At 36.4% G+C, this 23,482-nt stretch overlaps 3 protein-coding genes and 1 long non-coding RNA gene across 4 annotated transcripts; 2 read left to right on the forward strand and 2 right to left on the reverse strand.

Moving 5' to 3' along the window:
- Positions 1-3,157: 3,157 nt before the first annotated feature.
- LOC126623349 (uncharacterized protein At4g19900-like) lies at positions 3,158-5,048 on the forward strand. The gene has a single exon (XM_050292215.1). The coding sequence runs from the start codon at positions 3,485-3,487 to the stop codon at positions 4,904-4,906; it is 1,422 nt and encodes a 473-aa protein (XP_050148172.1). The 5' UTR covers positions 3,158-3,484; the 3' UTR covers positions 4,907-5,048.
- Positions 5,049-7,250: 2,202 nt separating this feature from the next.
- LOC126623351 (uncharacterized) lies at positions 7,251-8,319 on the reverse strand. Its single transcript, XR_007623736.1, has 2 exons — positions 8,010-8,319; positions 7,251-7,917 (listed from the first exon to the last, which is right to left on the reverse strand). It is a non-coding gene; the product is annotated as an uncharacterized LOC126623351 (long non-coding RNA).
- Positions 8,320-9,773: 1,454 nt separating this feature from the next.
- On the reverse strand, positions 9,774-12,925 carry LOC126623348 (probable polyol transporter 4). Its single transcript, XM_050292214.1, has 2 exons — positions 12,441-12,925; positions 9,774-11,466 (listed from the first exon to the last, which is right to left on the reverse strand). The coding sequence occupies exons 1-2, from the start codon at positions 12,658-12,660 to the stop codon at positions 10,037-10,039; spliced, it is 1,650 nt and encodes a 549-aa protein (XP_050148171.1). The 5' UTR covers positions 12,661-12,925; the 3' UTR covers positions 9,774-10,036.
- A 1,696-nt stretch (positions 12,926-14,621) lies between these two features.
- Positions 14,622-19,818, forward strand: LOC126623818 (uncharacterized). Its single transcript, XM_050292796.1, has 18 exons — positions 14,622-14,924; positions 15,826-15,945; positions 16,040-16,156; positions 16,251-16,313; positions 16,410-16,517; positions 17,011-17,088; positions 17,340-17,432; positions 17,550-17,636; positions 17,756-17,857; positions 17,955-18,074; positions 18,179-18,241; positions 18,433-18,575; positions 18,760-18,841; positions 18,933-18,991; positions 19,069-19,111; positions 19,238-19,329; positions 19,415-19,484; positions 19,573-19,818. The coding sequence occupies exons 1-18, from the start codon at positions 14,706-14,708 to the stop codon at positions 19,639-19,641; spliced, it is 1,728 nt and encodes a 575-aa protein (XP_050148753.1). The 5' UTR covers positions 14,622-14,705; the 3' UTR covers positions 19,642-19,818.
- The last annotated feature ends 3,664 nt before the right edge of the window (positions 19,819-23,482 follow it).

The raw sequence follows: 23,482 nt of genomic DNA on the forward strand, positions 1-23,482 counted from the left end.
CAAATTCGAAAGAATTCAACAACAACAAATTCAAAAATACGATGGACAAATTCAAATGACATACACACAAATTATTCTTCTATCTTTTCAATGGAAACATAATCTTCTACCTCTTCCGTAGAAGAGTCATCTTCCACATGTTCAATGAAAAAGTCATCTTCTAAGTCCATTGATATTTTTTTGTTTTCTTTGAATTAAAGGAGATGAAAATATGAGTTAGGGTTTTAAGGTAGACAAATCGTCTCCCACACCCAACCTTTTTTTTATTTATTTTTAAATTAAAAAAAAAAAGATAATTAATGTCCTTATCAGTCTTTTTGCAAGTGAAAAATTTGTAATTAAAAAACTCATTAAAAGGTGGGTGGGAAGATAAGACATTAGGGTGTGAATAACATTTCTCCTATAAAAACACCATGGAAATTAAACTGAAAGTTTCTCTAATATATATATATATATATATATATATATATATATGGACCAAAACTGTTAACGGATTTTACTACAAGAGTTTTGATTGACAGTTTTTGCATCACGAGGGATAGTTTGAAAGTATCCTATTGCAAAATCCTGGATTATGACGACGTGTCTTCCTGGTCAATATTTTTTAGGAAATTGTTAGCACTCTAAAAATCTTATTTGGCACTCAAAACTTTCTATAATTAGAAAGAAAAATACAATTGTGAAGAGTGTAGAATGAGATTTTTGGAGTATTAATAACAATTCTCTTTTTTTAATTCAACTTGACAACTTTGGTACAGTGCCAAATGCATATTTACAAGGCTCTCACTTTTAGTATGGTTAAATATCAAGGAAAAAGGAAATGGATCCTCTCCAAATCTCTTCCTCCTAATTTACCAAGTCCGGGGATCCGAACCGTTGAAATTTGATCAAACGGCTACAAACAGGTACCCATTTTAAAAGTTATAATAATTTTAGCCGTTTGATCAAATTTCAACGGCCCGGATCCTCGGACTTGGTGGATTAGAAGGAAATGATCCGGAGAGGATCCCTTTCCAAGTAAAAATGTATATGTATGTACAACTTGGTATAAAATAATGAATGTTGTTGAACCTACCGTCTTTATATATTTATATAGAATTTGGTATAAAACAATCAAAGTTGTGGAAAATGGCATCAAGGACATCTAAATTGGTAGTTTAATTAGTGGCCTTGTCTTTCAGTATTGTTATTATCGCTATCTCCAATGGAAAAAGCTAAATATAGCACAGTCCAGAATTATAGCTCTGCAAAAATTTACTTTTAAATAAACAGTATCAAGTCATACTCATATACAATCTCCAACCGAATGGACTACATATAGCACATTCAATAATTTATTAGTTTTAAGTTTGTACTTTAAATTTATTGGTTAATTTAATTAAACTACCTTTAGATGTTTTCAAATTCAAGTCGTTAAATTTGAATTAATTATTGCATTTGAGGAGTTGTGCCCCAAAAAAAGGCTAAGAGGGGGTTATGTTAGGCCAACCTGATGCCCATGTGGCCAAATAATGGTCTTGTGGATTCTACATAATTATAGCCTAGTCATTGGTCGGAGATGAGTTTTTGGGCAAATCAGATCATTTTTTAGTTTTTGAACCTTTAGCTTTCTCCATTGGAGATGGCCTTAGGTCTGTATTGAAGGGCACTAAGGGTCCAAAGGCTAAAAAATGGTTTGATTTGTCAAAAAACTCATCTCCAACCGATGACTGGAGTATAATTCTATAGAGCCCACCAGACTATTATTTCGCCAAAGGGACATTAGGCTAGTCAAATGTAGCCCTCCTCTTAGCCTATTTATAGGGGCTCAACTCCTCAATTGCAATAATTGATTCAAACTCAATGACTAGATTTGAAAGCATCAAACGATAGATCGATTAAATTAAACAATAAATTTAAAATATAAAGTTAAAAACTAATAAATTACCGAAGGGGTTGGAGATGATATATGAATATGGCATGACACTGTTTATTTAAAAACAATTTTTTTGCAAGGTATAATTCTGGGTAGAACTATGTTTAGCCATTTCGGTTGGAGATGACCTTAATAGTTGAAGAATGACTATGACATATGCCCAACCACATTGGATTTACTTGTGCTCATACTTTAGAATGTTGAAAATTCAAATTGTATCAAAACAACTGATCTATTAACTTCAAATGTACATTTTTTCACAATCGATATTACTTAGTTAAGCTATATTAAGAGAATAGAAGAAATAAATTTGAAACGAACATAGTTAGACATAAATATTATATTCACCAGAATAATACACCACTTGCAAAATCAATTGTAATTAAATGAAATGCGTAACAATTTCTCTCTGTGATCCCATTATACCAAGATACGCCATATACGCCCCCAGACTTGCAAAATCGAGTTGCATCTCTTTCAGACATCATGTGCTTCCTTGGCAATAGGCCATGGGCTCCATAATAAATAGCCCAACTCTCTGAAGATCCGGAATCAGGTGGGTCTGAAGAATTGCATAGCTTGGGGTTATCATCTTGAGGACCCATATCATCTGGATTAGACCAAGGCCCTCCTCTGTACATATTGTGCCTACGCCACTCTTCGGCTGGAGGGTGGCGTTCTAACACTCAGAGTAACAGACCACAAGAGTCTGCACTTATAGGTCGGGCCCTATTTTGTATAGCCCATCGAAAAAAAAAGATTGTAATTATGAGATTTCAGGTTGTGATTGTTTAAATTCAGCCATTTGTCCTACATCAAAAATAAACTTTTTTTTTTTACTAGAGTAGCTAATTTTTGTCAAATCTCAAACTTATCCCCATAACCTTAATAATTACAAACAAAAAGCACGTCTCATGTTGAGATTTGAGAAAATGAGTACCAACTTGAGCCAAAGTATAATGAAGAATGGAAGTATTATTATCGTGTCATTAGTAAGCTTAATCCTTATTTGTTGATATTTTTTATTTAATTATTTGTTGAATTATAAATTTTTATACTCTAGGGCGGCAAACGATTATTTCCCATTTAAGGATAAAAAAATTTATAATCTTTTTTTTTTGTTGTCATTGAATAAAAATTAATAATTGAAGAAGTAATTAAATAAAAAATATTAACAAATAAAACCATGTGATATTACGCGGTAAAAGCGAGCCAAGTGGAGCGGTCGAGCCAAAGCTCAAGAGTCCAAGACTTTACTTTCTCTCTCTCTTCTCTCTCCTCTCTCACCTCTCTCACCTCTGACTCTAGAGAGAGAGGGAGAGAGAGAGTGGTGGGAGCTTCCACAGTTCCACTACCCGGTATATATTTTTGGTTCCCAATGCAAAACCCAAAACATTTCAGATTTCTCTTCCAATCTTTTGCCGCCCTCCGCCATTAAACTCGTCTCCAACTTCCTCTGCAACTCTCACCTGCCCCCCTCTCTCTCCTCACTCTCTCTCTTTCTCTCTGTCTCTCTCTACTCCATTAAACCCAAAACTCAAAACCCACCAACCAAAATTCACAAAAACCATGTTTGATTGTGAAAGCTCCAAACTTCCCAATCCACTCCATGTCCTCATCCACCATATCCAAGAATTAAAGAGGCAGATTCTCTCTCTTCTTCTCTGCCTCCCCACTTCCCTTCTCGCTCTCCTCCTCCTCCTCCTCTTAGCCTACAATGGCTTCTACATCTTCTGCTTCCACCTCCCTTTCCTCCCCGATTCCCCGCCGGAGCGCGCCATTTTCCCTCCTGAAAAAGTCGCCGGAGACTCCGTTCCCAAATGGGTTCCTCCTCATTTTACGTCTTCTTCTTCCACCTCAAGCTCAAAGCTTTCTTCTTCTTTGCCTGTAATGTACGTTGTGAAAGAAGAAAACGCGCCAATGTTCTTGAACCCCCATTTGTCTGCTCTGCAAAACCAGAGGAATCCGACGGTACCCATCTCGACATTATCGACACACAGGCGGCGGCGTCTGAGGAAGCACAAGCGGAAGCTCAAATCCGTTCCTTCCGAGCCAAAACCCGCTCTGTTTTCGACACGAATTCGATCATTCTTCGCCGGAAACTCCACCTCTCCCTGTAATGTCAGAGTCTTTATGACTTGGATTTCCTCCAAGTCCTTCGGAAGCAGGGAATTGCTTTCCGTGGAGAGCTTGTTCAAGTCCCATCCGAATGCCTGCCTGGCCATCGTGTCGAAATCATTGGATTCCGACAAGGGAATCCGAATGCTGAGGCCATTACAAGATTTGGGTTTTAGAGCAATTGCAATCTCTCCCGATTTCGACTACTTGTTGAAGGACACACCTGCAGAATCTTGGTATTTCGAACTCCGGAAAGGAACTGTGAATCCGGGTGGAGTTTCTATAGGCCAGAATCTCTCCAATCTCCTCAGGCTTGCATTGCTGTACAAGTTTGGTGGGATTTACTTAGACACGGATTTCGTAGTTTTAAAGAGCTTGTCGAAGCTCAGGAACGTGATTGGAGCTCAGACAATCGATCCCCGAACGAAGAAATGGAGTAGACTAAACAACGCAGTGTTGGTTTTCGACAAGAACCACACATTGCTCTTCAAGTTCATCCAAGAATTCGCCCTCACATTCGATGGCAACAAGTGGGGACACAACGGCCCTTACTTGGTCTCGAGGGTGGTCTCAAGAGTGATCGGAAATCAGCAAAACCCGGGTTCTAATTTCACAGTCTTGACGCCCTCAGCGTTCTATCCTGTGAACTGGAGTCGAATTCGGAGCCTTTTTCGAGCTCCAACAGACGAGATTCACTCGAAGTGGCGGCTGGAGAAGTTGAGGAATTTGTGTACTCAGAGCTTTGGCGTTCACTTGTGGAACAGCCAGAGCCGGCGGCTGAAGGTTGAGAAGGGCAGCATTATGGATCATATAATGTCGGAATTTTCGGTGTTTTCGAACTCTTCAGCATCAAGCTTTGTCAGTGTAGTATAAGGTTGATAATTTGTTCATTGTCACACTTGTACGTAGAATATGTTTCAAATTTACCATCTCAGTTCATTCGGATTTGGAGTTATGTCTGAGAAGGAATAAGAGAAATATTTATCATTGCTTTAAGATCGAAAAACTTATCGTATATTTCTCTGCAGTTAAGTTTGAATTCTTTTCTTTTCTTCTCGTTTATCCCTTCTATGGAAAGAAGTGACGAGTCAAAACTATGGAAGCAGTCAGGGGAAGCAAATTGTGGGAAGAAATTTTTTATTGTAATCTTTGAAGTCCATTCTGATTACATTATTGTGAAAGTGGTATATAAGATTTCAATCAATGTAGGTACCTAACCAAAACGGAGTGACTCGATAGAATTTTAGTTCTGTATTTCACACAGTACGTCCTGTGTTCGATTTTTGACGCGAGTGAATCACACGATAATTGTCAGGAAAAAATTCAAATACTTCTATGAGTTTTTGCGGCATCCAAAAAAGTAGAATGTCGAGACATCTGAATACATGTCAACTCGAAAAAATAAAATGCCGTGAGACGCTAGTCCCCGTTAGAACATCTCATTACATTACATGTATGACTATTCAATATTAATGAGCATGTTAGAATGTTATTTATTATTGAAGGGTCGTTTATATATTTAATATGGCCTATATTTCAATTAAATAATTATACTTGTTAGTGGAAGCCCATATAGAAAGTCAATGGCAATTTAACAACATTTTAGATGGTCGAACAAGATACATAATCAAACGTTTAATTTAATGTTTCTCCTAAGTTAGATATAAAAATAATAACTTTTAATCTGCTTTTATCATTGCATCTGAAATCACGCGTTTGGTTTCATTCTCATCCATTATCATTTGTACACAAATTTTCTATTTTCACCCTTCAACATCGAAAACAAAGATCAATTCTATGTAATTCATGACGTCTAGTTGAGGTAACCACTATTTTAAAACATCCTATTACAATTGTTTATGTTCTTGTCATTCGTTTGACTTAATTAAAATATGTTTAAGTGATTAATCTTCCATGTGCAAATGTGTTTAAGGGGTAATTGTCTGGCATGTGTGTTTGAGGAGGTTAAGCACTAACAATGTTGGTGATCTATCTAAATTGGACTAAGCATCTAATTTAGGTTAAACACCTACTTCTTGCTAATTGTTCAGAGCAACAAGCCACACAAGACATGCCGCATATCTGCCTTATCATGCTTTATCTGCCATTTGACATCAGAAAAAAAAAAAATTAATAATAATAAAAACAAATTATTGACTCTATGTTCTTGTTTCTTTGTTTAATATATAAAATATATATTTTTTCTGACGGAATTCTGAAAATATATATTAGAACATGATGAATAAAACTAACCAATGCAAGAGGTGACAAATCTATGATACTACTTTTTTACACACGTTTTTGTGGAGTCCATTTCGTAATGTATTTCAATGATCCAAACCGTCTATCTTTTAGGTCTTCCCTTAAAGATCATGTTTACAAAGAATCACCAAAATCTAAAATCATATGACTGTTAAATTAAGGGTTTTGGGTTTGTTTGTAAACCTGTATTCGTCCATGTTATTTACTACCAATGAATGTCTTAATAGTTTTGAATTTGTCTAATTTTTAGCAAGAATGATCTATGAATGGTGTTCTAAAAGATTGACGGTTCAGATCACTAAAATGTATTACGGAATAGGCTCCACAAAACGTGTGTAAAAAATTGTATAAAAAAATAGTGTTACGTGTCCACTCCTAATGTAATAATATTAACCTCGGATCTCAAACATTAATGAGTTCCAATTAATCTCTGTATCATGGGGGAGTGAAATTGTGAATCTCTAAATCATGTTTGCTAATAAATTTTAAAGTTCCAAATAAGAGAGGAGAGAAAATCATACTCCTATTGTTAATAACGTGCATTCATGATTTGAGGTATGAGCAAAACTTCTTTGCTCCGGTTTTATTACCTCTCATATATCACACGAGGAGAGAGATAGAAAGAGAGTGATATTAAAACTGGGACAAAGATAGACAGTTTCGTTAAACGGTAAATTAGATTGAAGTAAATTGTAACTCTTGAATGTACTTGGCTACAAAAGGAAGAGATTAGATGGGGACCAGTTTTCACCAAAGGGCAAATATCCGTACTAGAAGTTATATATGTTTAGACATCTATAACTACAACCTTTATTGGATTGTGTGGTCTTGTTGGTCTCCACCACATGTGGCCTTCATATCTTCTTTCATTTTCAGTGTGTTCGTACTTATCAAATGCATATTTTACAGTACAGATAAAAGAGTATATTCGAGACTGCTTCTGAGACGACGAATATTCAATCAAAGAGCAAGATAACTTAATACAAACTTCAACAACAATAACAAAAAAAACTAAGTCTTATTCCATTAAATGGGGTCGGCTGTAAGCCTGTAAGAATCCTATAACGTCATTGCATTCGGTTTTGCACCAAGTTTTTGGTTAAGTCAAAGTATTCCGTATCTTTTCTTACCGTCTCTTTCAAAGTCATCATAAGTTTTTTTCTACCTCTTTTGTCCTTAACTTTCGTCTCATAGTCGCATCTTCTAACCGGAGCTTGAATACTGAATACCAAATTACAATTTCCAGTGCCCTTCAAATGCTTCTAAAGTATTCACGATATATAAAGCTTCCAAGTAGGTCAAGTGCTGATATTTGCAAGAAACGTTTCTTCTATCATTTGGAACTTTGCCACCACATATTTCATATCAATCTTATCCTCAGCAAATCTAGGGTACACTTTGTGGATAAGCTGAAGATTGAATACAAGCATTGCTCCTTGTCAGCATAGTTTTCGTCTCCTCGTCCAAGCAGATCCCCGTCCACAGCTTCGATTATCGAACCATTTAAAGCATCGATCACCCAACTCTTCAAGCTCTTGCATCAGTAGGCTCCTTTCTTGTAAATGTTTCCATCAACAGAATGCCATAACTATAAACATCACTTCATGTAGATACAATTCCTTCTGCTCATAAAGCGAAAAAAAAAATTATGTAAACAAGAAAGAAAAAGTTATATGTGAACTAATAATGTAGCTAATGAAAAAGACATGATCACCTGGTGCCATATACCCGATTGTCACGAGGGTCTTGGCTCGTGTTGTGGATTCCCCTTCCCCCAAGAGTTTGGAAATACCAAAATCAGACACATGCGCAACCATATGTCGCAATGAACGATCAGTGTTGAATAACCGTGGTGCAGATACTCCAATGCTAATGCAACATCCACCATTATGTTCAGTCTCTGCAGCATATCAGAAAAATAGTGGTGAGAGTGCAAGTGCAACCATTTCTCGAGTTTCCCGTTAGGCATGTATTCGAGTACCAAAGCTTTGAAATCAAATACATGCCTCCCTCAACAAGTCCAGGCAAGGGGGAAATTTATTCAAACAGATTAATATTGCATTGAAAGTTAGGTGTATCATCTGCAGATAAAGAAATTTGTACTCTGCATTTTCATTTCTTTCACAAGTCAAAACATTAGACGTGTTCACAGTTGAATTAAACTAAAATATATAAAGATAAAACGATGATTATAAATTCTCCGTGCTGACGTCTGTTCTATAATTAGACTAAAATATATGAAGATATCTCTTAATAGTTTATGGAACCCACGATTGACTTTCAGTGTCACTAATTGTGTTTAATAGTTTTGTCTTGGTGTTAAATTTGTAGAAGTCAACCAAACACCTCAACCTCCTGTTGCACAAGTGAATAGAATATTGGCAAAGAGATAATGAAGCTGATTGATCTAAGATCAAGCAATATCTTCTTCTTTGTATAATTTATGTACATCGTAATTTAACACTTGAGTTAGGCCAGTTGGTTGGGACAACATGTCCTCCAACATCGATTAGGGTATTTAAAATATAGTCTTAAGCTGTTATAGCCCTAATGTAACTCGGTAAGCACGGCAAGATTTGGAATGCCGGCAGGTATGCTTCTGGTGAAGTTACTATAGGATAGAGATAACAGTTGGAGTTAGGAGCAACTGAATAAACTGGATGGGACTTGGCCTGAAAAATGTTCAAGTGACAAATAAATCACGTACAAATTAGGAAGCTGACTAAAAATGTTCCCTGGAGCTGGAAGTTCATCAGATAGGCTGGAGTTAGGGAGATCAATGGCCTGCAGTGAGGACATGTTGAAAATGGTAGAGGGCATCGAACCCAAATAGCGCATTGTCAGGAAGAACAAGCTCTTGCAGTGACGAGGAGAATGCATTGAATAGGCTTGCAGGTAATTATAGAACCCGAAAGTTCATTGCCACCCAAATGCAAGTACTCGAGTTTGGCAGTGACCCGAAAAATGATGGGAACTCCCTGCTTAATCGGTTGTATGCAAAAGTTACGAACTTCAATCTTCGCAAACGAACCATCTGATAGGCAGAGAGCCGCAAAAGCTGTTGTTTTGGAGACGGAGCTGTCCGAGGAACAAGAGGTTCCCTGAGGTGTGGAGGGATGGTGCCTACCAACGCCATGTAAGAAGGGTTCAGGGCATGGACTTTGTTGGAGGAGCATTGCATGTGACACCAATCCATTCGCAAATAGAAGCATTGTATACCAGTTTTTTGCCAAGACATAGTTGAGGGTCATGAGTGATGTGGAATTTGAGAGCAAGAAAGGCAGAGATTGGTCTGCAGTGATGTGGTCTTTGAGAGCGTGTGCGGAGATGCTAGTAACAACCTTAATAGAAGTCGAAGTGCCCTTTGAGGAATTAAACAGAGAAGGGAACAAGCTTAATAAGACGACTATAAACAGAAGTAGATACGATAACTTCTGTAGGAAAATTGAGTAGAACAAAGCCTTTGACTAACCCTCGATTCAAATAATCAGCGAGCATAATGGTTATAAATGCAGAAGACCGGAAATGTAGTCCTTATTGTTCAACTAAATCAATACAATCTGATTTCGATCTCGATGAACCTTCAAAGTGAAGTCCATGGAAGCTCTAAATAGGTTTCAAGTACATGTGAGCGAAGAACAAGATGGCTGGCAAAATATTTCTCTTTTGGTTCTGCTGTAATATGTGCAATCGCGTACATTTAATACTCAAACAAATCGAGGAAACGTAAGTATACAAAAACTAATTTATGTAGCGTGCAACCTGCCTATATGGCTCCAGACTTGTTACAGGCTCTATCGTTGGAAGTTTGTTCTCCACCAGACGTTCTGCATCTCCCATTTCAACCTCACCACCGCCTTGCCATTCTCCTTTGTCTTGGAAAAGCATTTCAATTTCTTCCAAAGTCTTTCCTTTTGTTTCTGGAACACATGTGTGGACAAAAGCAACAGAAAGACCTGAAATCAATGAAAAAATAAAGAAGGTTCCTGCCACTGTTATTGCCCCAGACACGGAGAGGAACGACATGGTAATGACACCACTACTAACCCTACTACCAACGGCCCCAAGGGCAGATGCTTGAGCTCGAAGCTTTAGAGGGAAGACTTCCGATGACAATACCCAACAAATTGGGCCAATTCCTACTGAGAAGAAAGCTACATTCCCACAAACAGCTAATATTGCCACTCCAATCCCCACTTCCCCCTGTCCTGGCAATGCTAGAGCGACGCTCAGAACAAATAAACAAGCAGTCATTCCTATAGTGCCCACGTAAAGCAAAGGCTTTCTCCCCACTCTGTCAATCAGAAAGATGGCTACCAAGATGAACACAGTTTTGGTAAACCCAACAACAACAGTTGCAGCAAGAACTTCAGTGTTGCCTTTAATTCCAGCATCTTTGAAAATCGTAGGACTATAATACACAAGTGCATCAATACCAGTAATCTGTTGGAAACATTGGATTCCACAACCAGTAATCAGCATTCGTCGAACTGCAGGATTAGGATTAACAATTTCGCGCCATATAGCTTTTGCTTCATAGTTTTCATCATTGGCCATCCCTGCGGCTTGCTGTATTTCTGCCAATCTGTCCGCAACATCTTTTTCACTCTCATTAGTCTTTATCAATACCATCCTTGCATCTTCCATCCTATTCTGCATCACCAACCACCTCGGGGACTCCGGGATCACAAAAAGAGAAAATCCAAGAAAGATGGAAGGTATGAGCCCCACACCAAGCATGACTCTCCAACTTATATGTGCGGGAAGTCCTGAAAAAACATAATTTGATATATATCCAAGCAGGATCCCAAAATTTACAAAAATCTCAGGAAGAGATGTAAGAGATCCTCGTGCTGTTGCAGAAGAAATCTCAGCAATGTAAACAGGCGCAATCATGACCCCGAATCCTATCCCCACCCCTGCAAAGAGTCTACCAATCATCAGTACTGTGAAATTAGGAGCAAGGGCCATTATAAGAGCACCAGACTGAAAGACAATTGATGCCAACGCAATTGTCCACTTTCTACCAATGACATCAGAAGTTTTTCCGCCGGCTAAGCTTCCCAATAGGGAGACTATACTCAAAATTCCAACAAGAAGTTCTAGTTGTACATTGGTGAGTTTCAGATCCTCTTGGATGAATATAATTGCTCCACTCATAACACCCACATCTGCATTGTGATAAAAACACACATTATAAACCAGGTAGTTGTACTGCATAAAAGTTACCGGCTAAGTAAAGGGTTATAAACGAAGAAGGATTTAAAGTTTCCTCTTACACAAGACCAAAATCACAACGAACCAAGCCAAGGGAAAAAATAAAAACACGAAATGTGACTGCATTTTTCGAAGGGAAGAGCTGCAGAGTAGTAGAAAACAGGAGTATTTAAATCTCTACCCTTTTCGAAAAGCCATATAATGTAAGAGTCAAACAAGATTCTTTATTTCGTTACACCATTTTCAACTGCTCAAAGAATTGAAAAAGGATATTGCAATTGCAATATGACTAGGGTTTAAAATACCGATATATAGGTCAACTCATTTCTGTAGTGAATCAGTGAATGTCACCGATATTCATTGATTTTCCTATATCTCGCCGATATAGCTTGAAGTTTGCATTTCACCCCCTTTTCATACCAATCCTTGATATTTCAGTTATTTCGACGGAAAGATCGACAATTTTGTGGATATTTTAAACACTAAATATGACACATTAAACTTCCCACTGGTAAAATTTGTAACGCAAAAATTCTGGAACTTAACTCAAAATTGGATACATTTATACGCTTGGATTGTAACATTGTATCCAACAAGACAACCAGACGAATGTTTTTTAACAATTAAGTCGGAAAAAAATCCTTAACAATTCCATACCACTTGCAAAAAATGCACTAAAAAACACAAGTTGCAGTATCTCTGTCCTCCATCTAAATATAGTTGTCTTGTTTATTTCAATTATTAAATAAATAAATAATTATATGTATATTTCCAACCATTAAATCCCGATAAGCAGATCAAACAGAATTACAGAAACATATTAAATATAAAAAATAACAAAAAAATCAGAAAAATGCACAAAAAGCAAAATGGTCGGGCAGATCAAGCGAGAAAAACATAGATCAAGGAAAGAAAGAGAAATACAAACCGTATCCAAGAAGCACGGAATTGAGGGAGGCAAAGATTGCGCAGGCCAAGACATATCTCCTGCTATTTTTGTCGGTCAATGGAACATCTTCCGCTGTCTCTCCGACCTCGGACTCCATTCTCTGGTACTTGTTCTTGCTCCCTCCGAGTTGAAATTCGGACCCGGCAATCCCATTCTCAGCTGCATTTCCGTTTTGCTGTCCACCCAGCAACCCCATCATCGTCTCTCTCTAACTCTCTCTCTCTCTCCCCTCCGTTCTGGCAAGGAGGAAGAGAAAGGAAGGGACTTTTTTACGTGGGCAGCTGTCTTTTCGAGTTCTTAATCCGATCGAACTCAGTTATTGGACAAAAACAAAAGAATTTTTGTGGGTTTTGTACCAGATCTGGAACAGAGGAAGAGGGGTTTTTGGTTATTTTTGGTTATGTTTTTTTATTTTTTATTTTTTGACTTGGACAAAAAACTGAGAAGCAGAGGAGAGGAGGGAGGTTATACGAAGACAACAAGGGAAAGTGGTGAGAAATAAGGTAGAGGACCGACGCGTTTTTTTTTTTTTTTTTCTTTTACGAAATACGAAATTATATTTTTAGATTATATTTTGTGTATGATATAATATGACGATTGTTGGTTGAATTTTTTTTAATTGTCACGTTATATGATTTAAGTAGATAATTTTTTTTAAATAATTTTTTTCTTTATGCAGTATGCGTCTTTTCCTTTTTTTCTTAAGCAAATTAAAGGATTCTTGAATTTTTTTAACTTTTGAGGGTAAACTTGGGCTGCGACCGAAGGCTCATTATATCCTCCTAATTAGGTATATATTAGTTATTAATTAATAAAATTCACTCGTGCTATCATTTTTTGTTCATTGAGATTTTATTTATGCATTGTATGTATTTTAACTGAGAATATAAAAAACAATATTAGGAGGTTCTTTAGCAAGTTATGTAGCCTACAGTTATAGCCCACCGGCAAAAAAATTTCTAACTTCGTCCCGCATCAATATTAAAACCTTCTTTTATTGGTAGGCAATCTTCTTCGGAATATATCCTTCCAGAAATCTACCGAAGTGTAAATTCATTCTTTCAGTATTTCTACTGATGCATTGGAAAAGTATGAGCATTCTGAAAGTGACGTCGTTAAATATATTTTAAGTACAAAAATCTGTAAAAACACAGAGAATACCATTTCCATTCCATAAAAAATAACGTTGACCATAAATATCAAAAGATTGAATTAGGTCCATTTTCCACATCATATTCTGGTGAGGATGTTGTGCTGGCCAGCAAAGTGGGGACACGCGTTGGATGTCGCTTTGTAACTGAGCCAAGTTCTCTTAATGTTAAAATAACTAAAAACGTTTTTGTTAAAAATATTTTTAGAACAAATCCTTGGTAAAAATGCAAGTAAATCTTAAAAAAACACTTAAATGCTTCCTGCAAGAAACACAAGTGCTTCTTGTTAGAACTCAAAAACATTTTCTCTAAAAGCGATTTTAATCATTTTAAAAGCGCATCCAAACAAATCATTATACTTTGGGCTTATCACACAAACTATCATATAGGCCTGAAATTTAATGCCAAATTGTTATAGTAACCTACCCACGCCATCATGTACACGTTCAACACCTTTATACTACTGTGGTAAATGACCACTTGCGTTATAATAGCCTCTTAAGTCGACATAAATGCTCATATGCACTTGAGTTGTGCGCTTTGTTTGCGCAGGAGCCGTATTGACGATGTATTCCCTACAAAATTGAAGCAACCTTCATCAATTCAGTTGCACCACTATTGAAAGACCACCAGCATCGAATGGAAAAAGAAAATTTTAGAGTTCGGCAACCAGACCACGTATCGGTGCAGATTCAGGCCCACTTTAGTAAATAAGTGTAATAATACAATTAGTTGAAAACTTGAAAAATAAATTTTTATTTAATTGTATTATGATACTTGATGTATGGGTAGTGTTACAATGAAGAATTTTTCTATACTGACAGATTATCTCGCCTAATTGGACTTGATTAGGGTCCAGCCCATTTTAAAACCTACGCACTCACAAACTTTGCTATGGGCCTCATTAACAAAATAAAAGGCCCAATTATAGTAGCCTCTCACGTGATGAGTCACGTGCCAATTCTTGGAATCTATAAATATCATTCCCATTATCCGCCACTAATTATTTTCCCAAATCACAGCCACTCTGACTCTCTGTGAGAGTCTCTTTCCTCTCGATTTGGTTTTCGCTCTGCACTTCCGATCCCGAACCATGACTGCGGAGGTTCTCTCGCAGCCAAACGGCGTCGTCGCGAATGGCGACCTGAACGCAATCCCTACCAACAACGCCACCGCCGCCAAGAAGTCGAGGGAGAGCGAGCGACGTCGTCGCAGGAGAAAGCAGAAGAAGAACAACAAGGCCTCTCAGGCACCGGAGTCCAGCGCCGGCGAGACCGACGATGACGTCAAGGAGAACAACGATCCTCAACAGGTTCTTCACGTCCCTCTCCATCTGACTCGTTTGTGAGATGTTTGTTTAGTTTGCCGATTGATTTCTAGTGTCTTAACGAAGTATTGTGTTCTGATTTGGATGCCGTTCGTTTGGTAGATTTTAGGGTTTTAACGAAGTGTTGTGGTCTGATTTGGATGCCATTCTGTGTAGTAGTTTAGTTTTGTTGTAGATTGGTGGTTTTAGGGTTTTGCGTTCGATTCATTGTGCCTAATTGTTCGTTGCTGATTGATTTCTATGGTTTTAGAGAAGTCTTGTGCTCTGATTTGGATGCCATTCTGTATGGTAGATATAAGGGTTTTGATCAAGTGTTGTACCCTAATTTGGTTGCTATTCTGTTTGGTAGATTATTTCGTTGTAGAACGGTGGTTTTGGGGTTTTGTGTTCAATTCCTTTACCTAATTAGCTTGGGGTTTGAAACCATAGTTGTGTAGAAGCGGCTAGATATGTAACAAAAACAAAGAACAATGTGAAGGGTTTTTGTCATGCCAAGACAGTAATTGAAGTACACCCTCGATTAAATCTCAGAAAAGTAATTGTTACCCTGTAACCTCTTATTTTGCAGTGAAGGTGTAGTGTGCTTAGCATTAGGTTCTTTTATAGCATTTTTACCCTGTTTCTCAGTGGCGAGGAAAGAGTAACTCGAAACTATGTATTTGTTCTTTCTTAATCATATTTTAGCATTCCTAATCAGTTTTGTACATGCTAGTGTTGAAAACCCATTTTGAAAGTTGTTCAAGTGTTTTTTCTTATAGATATGTATTTTTTCCTGTAGCATGTGACAACCGAATAAGAGTTTGTAATAGTGTTGAAAATTTTCTAATCTGCTATTTTTGGTCTATTATCATATCATGTGTATTAATGTAATTTTTGAACTGTGTAGATTATTGAGCAAGTTCAAATTGAATATGTTCCAGAGAAACCTGAGCTAAGTGATGGCATGGATGAGGAATTCAGAAAAATTTTCGAGAAATTCTGCTTTCAGGACTCCGTGGGTGTTGAGGTAAAAAAGCATTTTGTTTAACATCTGAATTATATTGAACTAGTTTTTCTTTGCGAGACTATGCAATGATGCATTGATTGTTTTATCCATCCAGGAGGATAAGAAGGATGAGTCTGAAGGAGCCCCGAAAAAGAAGGCTGACTCAGATTCTGAAGAGGAAGAGCAGGATAATGAACAAAAAGAGAAAGGCATATCAAACAAGAAGAAAAAGGTTTGTAAATATTTTCTTATTGTTAAGTTGTTAACATTATTACTGGAAGCATTTTGTTCGTTCAGGCTGAAATAAACGTTTTGTTATCTTTCAGCTTCAACGGAGAATGAAGATTGCCGAATTGAAACAGATCTGCCAAAGGCCTGATGTTGTTGAGGTGTGGATGCTTTGTTTTATTTATATGTTGAATTTGTTGTTTGTTATTGTCTGTTTATGTATGTTCAATTAAGATTGTCTTGCTACATGTTCTCAGGTGTGGGATGCAACTGCAGCTGATCCTAAGCTGCTGGTGTTTCTAAAATCATATCGCAATACTGTACCTGTGCCAAGACATTGGTGTCAAAAAAGGAAATTTCTGCAGGTTAGCGATCCCCCTTATTTTCAAACTGTTGAATAAAAGGTGGTTGCATGATTAATGGGTATTATTAACATGATTGGATTAGGGAATAGAGTGAGGGAAGATCACGTCGATGAGGTTTCTCTTATATGTATACATGTGGTTCTTGCAGGGGAGCGGCTGTGACAACCATGGAGCCTGGACTTGTAGGTGTTTGGAAAATTACACCTTGAATGTTTTATCTTTATTTATCTCCTAGTGGGTTCGGGATCTAGGCCTAATTTAGTGCTATTATTGGGGGATATTTTGAGTATGCATGATGGATTTTAGGATTTTATTCACTTTAAAAACGCTGATATATCTGTTTTGAATTTCAGATGCCTTCCCATAATGCTTAGCCATTGGGCCCAACTCTGCTAAAAAACATTTATTTTACTGCTGATTTGATGTAGAAAACTATGCCACTGATTGTAAAAATTATTACTTATATCTCATCGAGACTGGATTGATTTTACAGGGTAAACGTGGTATTGAGAAACAACCGTTTCAGCTTCCCGACTTCATTGCTGCTACTGGAATTGAGAAAATTAGACAGGTAAATTATTCGTAAGATTATTATGTTGAAACATCTCAAGTTTTGTTCAAGCACAGCTTGTTTGTTAAAGTTTGGCTCATAATATAAGTAAAATATTTCTTTTGTTCATGAAGCTAATTAAGTTGTAACTAAGAAACGTGCATCAATTTTTTTGTTGCTTATGCATAATTATATTTATGGTTCTTTCTGCCTTGTCTTTTCGCTTTGCTGACGGTGTTGCCTGTTGGTTGTTATTTGGTTGTCTTATGCAGGCATACATTGAAAAAGAAGATAGTAAGAAGTTGAAGCAAAAACAACGAGAGCGTATGCAACCAAAGATGGGGAAAATGGATATTGATTATCAGGTACTCATTTATTATAATTCAGACTTTTTAATCTTGTGTTTTAATGTAATTCCAGAGGACACGCATCTGTAATGATTATATCTTGTTTTACTGATGAGATTGGTTTCTGTTTGTTAGGTTCTCCATGATGCATTTTTCAAGTACCAGACTAAGCCAAAGTTGACGACTCTTGGTGATCTGTACCATGAAGGGAAGGAGTTTGAGGTATATTATTCCAGCATTTATTCATAAGCATCTTTATGCTCTTGGTCGCTTGAATATTTTATCTTGTGTGAAGGTGTAACTTAATTTTTGTTTGTCTTGTTTTCTGGTTTTGTGTTCAGGTGAAATTGAGGGAGATGAAACCAGGCATGCTTTCACATGAACTAAAAGAAGCTCTGGGTATGCCAGATGGTGCTCCTCCCCCGTGGCTCATCAATATGCAGGTGAGTTTGCAAAAATATTGTGTTTGGTTTTCAACTCTGTGGTGTATTTGTATTAATGTTGGGTATTGCCTTATATTTTTTATTTTTTTTCTTGTAGAGATATGGTCCTCCACCATCATATCCACATCTGAAAATTCCCGGGCTGAATGCTCCAATCCCTCCGGGTGCTAGCTTTGGTTACCATCCTGGTGGCTGGGGAAAGCCACCTGTTGATGAAGTAAGTTTTAAATTCTTGGTATTGTTTCCTTTGTTTAATTCTAAATTCAAACTTCTTTGTATAAGTATTCGTCTTTTAACCATTTAACTTTGGTCATTTAACAGTATGGCCAACCGTTGTATGGGGATGTATTTGGCGTTCAGCAACAAGATCAGCCCAATTATGAGGTACCACTTTTGACCATTAGATTTAACATTGTACATAATTTCTATTTGTCTAATGAGCCTTTAGAGTACTACATTAAATACTAGGAGGTATATTTATGATTGACTTGTATTATTGTTATTTACTTCATTGCATTGTCATCAGACCATATCCTTTCATTTTATATTGCAATAACATTTTCATTTAAATTCAGGAGGAGCCTGTTGACAAGACAAAGCATTGGGGTGATTTGGAGGAAGAGGAGGAGGAGGAAGAAGAAGAGGAGGAGGAAGAGGAAGAACAGCCTGAGGAAGAAGATTTAGATGATGGCATTCAATCTGTAGACAGCCTCTCAAGGTATCTTATTTCCGGCATTTCCCATATTTATTTTGTTTTTAACATATGCTTTTTTGGTGGTCAGTTTCTTAGGTTTTTTCTTTTTCATTTTTCCAGATTGGTTGTTTTACCTTTTCCTTCCTCTGAAGATTGTAATGTAAAATCTTTGTTTTCGCTTTACTAATTTTTCACCTTTTTTCCTCAGTACTCCCACCGGCGTTGAGACACCTGCTCAAATTGAACTGCGCAAGGATCAGAAAAAAGAATCTGAAAAGCCTCTATACCAAGTAAGCTCAGTGATTAGAGACATTTGTCAATTTGTGTAGTATGTTTGATTAACAAAAGAATCTAATTCTTCTTCTGACTTGTCTTGCAAAGGTACTTGAACAAAAAGAGGAAAGAATTGCTCCGGGGACACTTCTTGCAACGGGACACACGTATGCAATCTGCCTGTTTCTTTTAAATATTAATTTTCAATTTGATTAGTTTCTAAGCATGTCTTTTCCACGTGCAGGTATAATTTGAGTGGCACCCAAGACAAAGCAGGGCCCAAAAAGGTAAGAAAGACTGCATGAATTTTTCGCTTTGTGAGCTCTATAAGCAAGTCCGATGTATCCATACCTTCGTACTATAATCTCCTTCTTGATTGTGTATTATTGATTGATTTGTCATTGTTCTCTTAGGTTGAGCTGCTTAGAGGTCAGAAAGCAGATAAAGTGGAGGTCACTATACAACCCGAAGAATTGGATGATATGGAGACCGTTTTGCCTGCAAAGTAAGTCCGAGACATGAAAATTTTGAACTTTTACAATGTACCTTGGCAGCAACAGAGCTTATAACTAGTGTGTCGCATTTAACAGGTACGAAGAAGCAAGGGAGGAGGAGAAGCTGCGAAGTCAGAAGGAAGATTTCAGTGACATGGTCGCAGAGGTGCGTGCCTCTTCTATACCTTTGTTGTTGTTTTTTTCCTTTACTCGACGCGTTTAAGAAACTGTAATGAGTCGGGTTTTTGGTGCAGAACGAGAAGAAGAGGAAACGTAAGCAAGACAAGGAAGGGAAAAACAAGAAGAGGGACTTCAAGTTTTAGGCTCTATCTCCGTTGTTATTACCAAGCTATTGCTGGATGGGAAGCCACCCACCCTCCTGACGTTAAGATTTTGGTGCCGGTGTTTTTCCGAGAAATATGATATGTTTGATCTGCTTGTACCGCTTTTGATACACACTTAGTGATCTATGTCGTAATACAAATACTCACTTTGTTTCATGTTAATTTGTAACCGTTCAGAGTAAATCAATTCCAAAACAAATCTAGGAAGAACTCATAAAATGTTCCTCACAAAACTTATTTTATCGAAAAACATTTTAGACAACTTTTTTTATTAATGAGGACAATTTTTGTATTACAAGGACAAAAAACAAAAGAATCACACCTCATGAGGGGTTTGAATAAAAAAATAGAGTTTTAACGAAACACTTTCAGTAGTGTTCATTTTTAACAAAAATAACAGTTTTACTTTAAAAAGTCATTTCTGGTACTATTCACTTATAACATATTTTCGTCATTTTGATTAAAACTCAGTTTTCAAATCATTTTCATTAGATTTCCTTTAAAAAAATGTACTTACTAATAAAGCGTTTTTAATATACTGGTCTCGCGTGAAACATCCTGTCTTCTTCCTTTATTGTCTTTCTCCTCCACATTCCCTTCCTCCATCCCCCTCTCTATTGCTCGCTCCATTGCTCTTCTCTTGGGTTTAAGATATTCAATGAAGAGATTAGGTTTTGCAAGTGGAAGGAATTCGATGTGATGTGAAACGTTCTTTTCTATTATTCTTTTTTTTTATTTTTTTGACAATTAGTATTTTGTTTTTATGTAACATGAATTATTTAAGTTAATAGCTTAATTAACAAGATTAATATGGGGGCTGGTAAAAAAGAAAGGACCTCTTAGGCCATCTCCAACCAGGCCAACCAAAGGGTTACAGGCCAAAAGCATAGTCCGATCTGACATAAAACCCATCTCCAATGGAGGGTTGGGCCAAAAAAATTTGGAATCCACCAGGCCAAAATATAACCAAATGGCCAGAGGGCTAGGCAAACATAGCCAACCAACCAACCCTAAAAGTTAGGCCTAGTTGTGCTACTAGCTGATGTCATGTAACATTTTTTTAAGATGTAATTTAAAAAAAAAAAAAATTCTAATTTTTTTCCTATAAATACCTAAGCCATTTTCTCACATCTTTTTCATCCTTCCATACTATCTTACCTCATTTGAATGTCTAAGTTGTTAACATGCAAGTAAAATTAAAATATTTAATAACATGAAATTTAAAGTAACATTTAGCGACAAGTGACTCTCAAAATATGTCCGACAACCTTATTTTAATATAGTAGTTTAATTCAATTAAACGATAAAATTAAAGAAAAAAATAATAATAAATTATTGAGGGGGCTAAAAAATAGCAACCTTCAGTTGAAGATTGTATATAGATATGGTATGTCATTGTTCATTAAAAAATAATTTCTTACAGAGCTATAATCTGAATAGAAGCTAAACATAACCCATTTGATTGAAAATAACCTTAAATCCTTAAAAATGAAGACCTTAGCAGTTTCGTTTTGTGTAAGATTCGTTCACCATTTGAGAAAGGATCCCATCCTATGCCAAAAAAGGCTAAAAAGGAAAAGGGAATCTCAAAAGTGAAAACTGAGTCATGTCTCACGAAGATGATAAACTTTATTTTACAGACATCTTCGCCACTAAGAAATGATGTTGCGTTTCCCTCTTTCACTCCCGTTTTCTTTTTCTCCACTGCACTTAAATTTATTGTAATTTCTTCGATTTAGATGTTAGAAAATATAAATGAGTACTACTAGGATCGAAAATACGGACCGCAAAAATTGCTTCTCGAATTTTATGACCAATTCTAAGTGTTACTCTTTCATTTTTTTTTAATGTATGAATAATTACGATTATTCAGTTTAGTGATATATTTTTTTATTAAAAAAAATATTAAATTCAAATTTTATGAATAAAATATATGACAGTTGATATTGCATGCAGATATTGCAGCAGAGTAGGCATAGGATGTGACCTATGGACCTCTGGTATTTGTATTCTTCCATGGAGTTGAGTTCTAGTTTAGTTTGTAGGGAACTGATATTCGGTATTATGATTACATTTGCATTAAGAGTATTATTAGGGCAAAGTGGGGGACATTGTTGAAGGCCTTTAGTCGGCTCAATTATTCACAAAGGCATTCCAAATTATTTTTCTTCGTCGAGTAATCCAAACTGTTTAATTTAAATTGTGTTGTCCTATTAACTTATATTACTGGCCAACTTTACACACAATTTCGTCCGAATTGTCTAATATGTAGGATCTGAAGTGTGAAATCTAAAGAGAATCTCGATCCCTGTACAACTATAGATGAATAGGGCATAGGCCCATCCATTATCAATCTTAATATTCCACACTCATTTCTTGGGTGTCACAATTACTTTGTTGACCCTTCATGTCATTTGACCTTGACTTGTAGATAGTTACCCACGAATTCTCCTGTCCCACCCTTTCGTCAATGCGGAGGTTCTTGGTCATCACTCATCACATTGTTTTATTCACGTATCTTCCTACCATTTTACCGAAGTTTCAGATTTCATTTGAAAATTTATGACACGGGACAACACGAATCTTAACATAACTGTAAAAACAGAAACTCGAAAAGCCAATAGCAATTCTGATTTGACAAAGTAACTTGCTGGCAACTTGCCTGATTTCCAAACATATTAATTAGTCAAATTAATCAAAGTAGCCATAATTAGTGTTACATGCACAGGAATCGGATCCTCTTCGAACTCAAAGGAATTGAGTCTAAGAATCAAATTATCCGAATCATTGAAATTTGATTAAACGGTTATAATTATTATAATTTTTATATGACCTCCTATTTATAACCATTTAATCAAATATCAATGACCTAGATCATTTGATGAGTAACCTCAGTTCTTTTGGATTCGAAAGAGATCCGGTTCCACATGCACAAACCTAAACACCTATAGTTACCATCATCAATTACATACATGGTCCAACACGAGGCCCTTTTATTGTACCAATGACATCACGACACATGGAACAATCATATTTGGACCCTTCCTACCCTAGTTCCTTACTCCCACATGGAAAATATAATAATCCATCTTAATAATTTAATTAGTGTGACAACTGACAACGATAGTATACAATAAAACAAAGGATTGCTTCCTTTGCAACCCCACCAAAGTGTTGGCATGCGTTTTAAGCCTTTGGAATTCTTCGTTTGATCAGTGAGATTGAATTCTTAAAAGATAATACTTGCATCCCTACGTGGACATGCATATATTCCCTCATTTACGAATGATACCAAATCAAAATTGTTCAATGTATTAATTTTTATTACGAAAAATTATTTGAATTGAAGATTGTTTAATTAATTAAATATATCAAAATAATAAACGGTTTATCATGAATATGTTATTTGGTACCTACACTGTCAATTTGTTCAATACATTCATATGACTAAATGATATCTACTTGAAATGATTTTTTTGTATGTATGAATGATTTTTTTGTATGAACGACTGCGATTGTGAAATTTATACCGTCAAGATACGTTATTCGCAAGGATAAAATGAACTCATTCCTAAAAAGAGAATGTAAGTATCATTCACTGTACTATTTTATTATTTAAGTATGTATAATGTGGTATGAAGCCCTCGTTTATTTGGTTAACTTATTAAGACTATTCTTTTGCTTAAGTTATATAAAATTTGTCATTAATTTTTTTGGAAAGTTAATAAAAATTCCTCATAAAATTTTTTATTTAAAAATTGTGACATTCCACATCTCCTAAGGAAGTGGATCCTGTAAACTTTATATGTATATTCTCATC

The sequence above is a fragment of the Malus sylvestris genome, chromosome 5, assembly GCF_916048215.2.
Source record: "Malus sylvestris chromosome 5, drMalSylv7.2, whole genome shotgun sequence".
NCBI classification, from domain to species: Eukaryota; Viridiplantae; Streptophyta; class Magnoliopsida; order Rosales; family Rosaceae; genus Malus; species Malus sylvestris.

Bases quoted from the DNA above. Each gene is read 5' to 3' on its own strand.
- LOC126623349 (XM_050292215.1), top strand. From the start codon at position 3,485: ATGTTTGATTGTGAAAGCTCCAAACTTCCCAATCCACTCCATGTCCTC.
- LOC126623348 (XM_050292214.1), bottom strand. From the start codon at position 12,660: ATGATGGGGTTGCTGGGTGGACAGCAAAACGGAAATGCAGCTGAGAAT. The intron at 11,467-12,440 runs GTTTGTATTTCT...ATCACAATGCAG, and splicing joins TTCCGTGCTTCTTGGATACG to ATGTGGGTGTTATGAGTGGA.
- LOC126623818 (XM_050292796.1), top strand. From the start codon at position 14,706: ATGACTGCGGAGGTTCTCTCGCAGCCAAACGGCGTCGTCGCGAATGGC. The intron at 17,637-17,755 runs GTATATTATTCC...TTTTGTGTTCAG, and splicing joins ATGAAGGGAAGGAGTTTGAG to GTGAAATTGAGGGAGATGAA. The intron at 18,242-18,432 runs GTACCACTTTTG...ATTTAAATTCAG, and splicing joins AAGATCAGCCCAATTATGAG to GAGGAGCCTGTTGACAAGAC.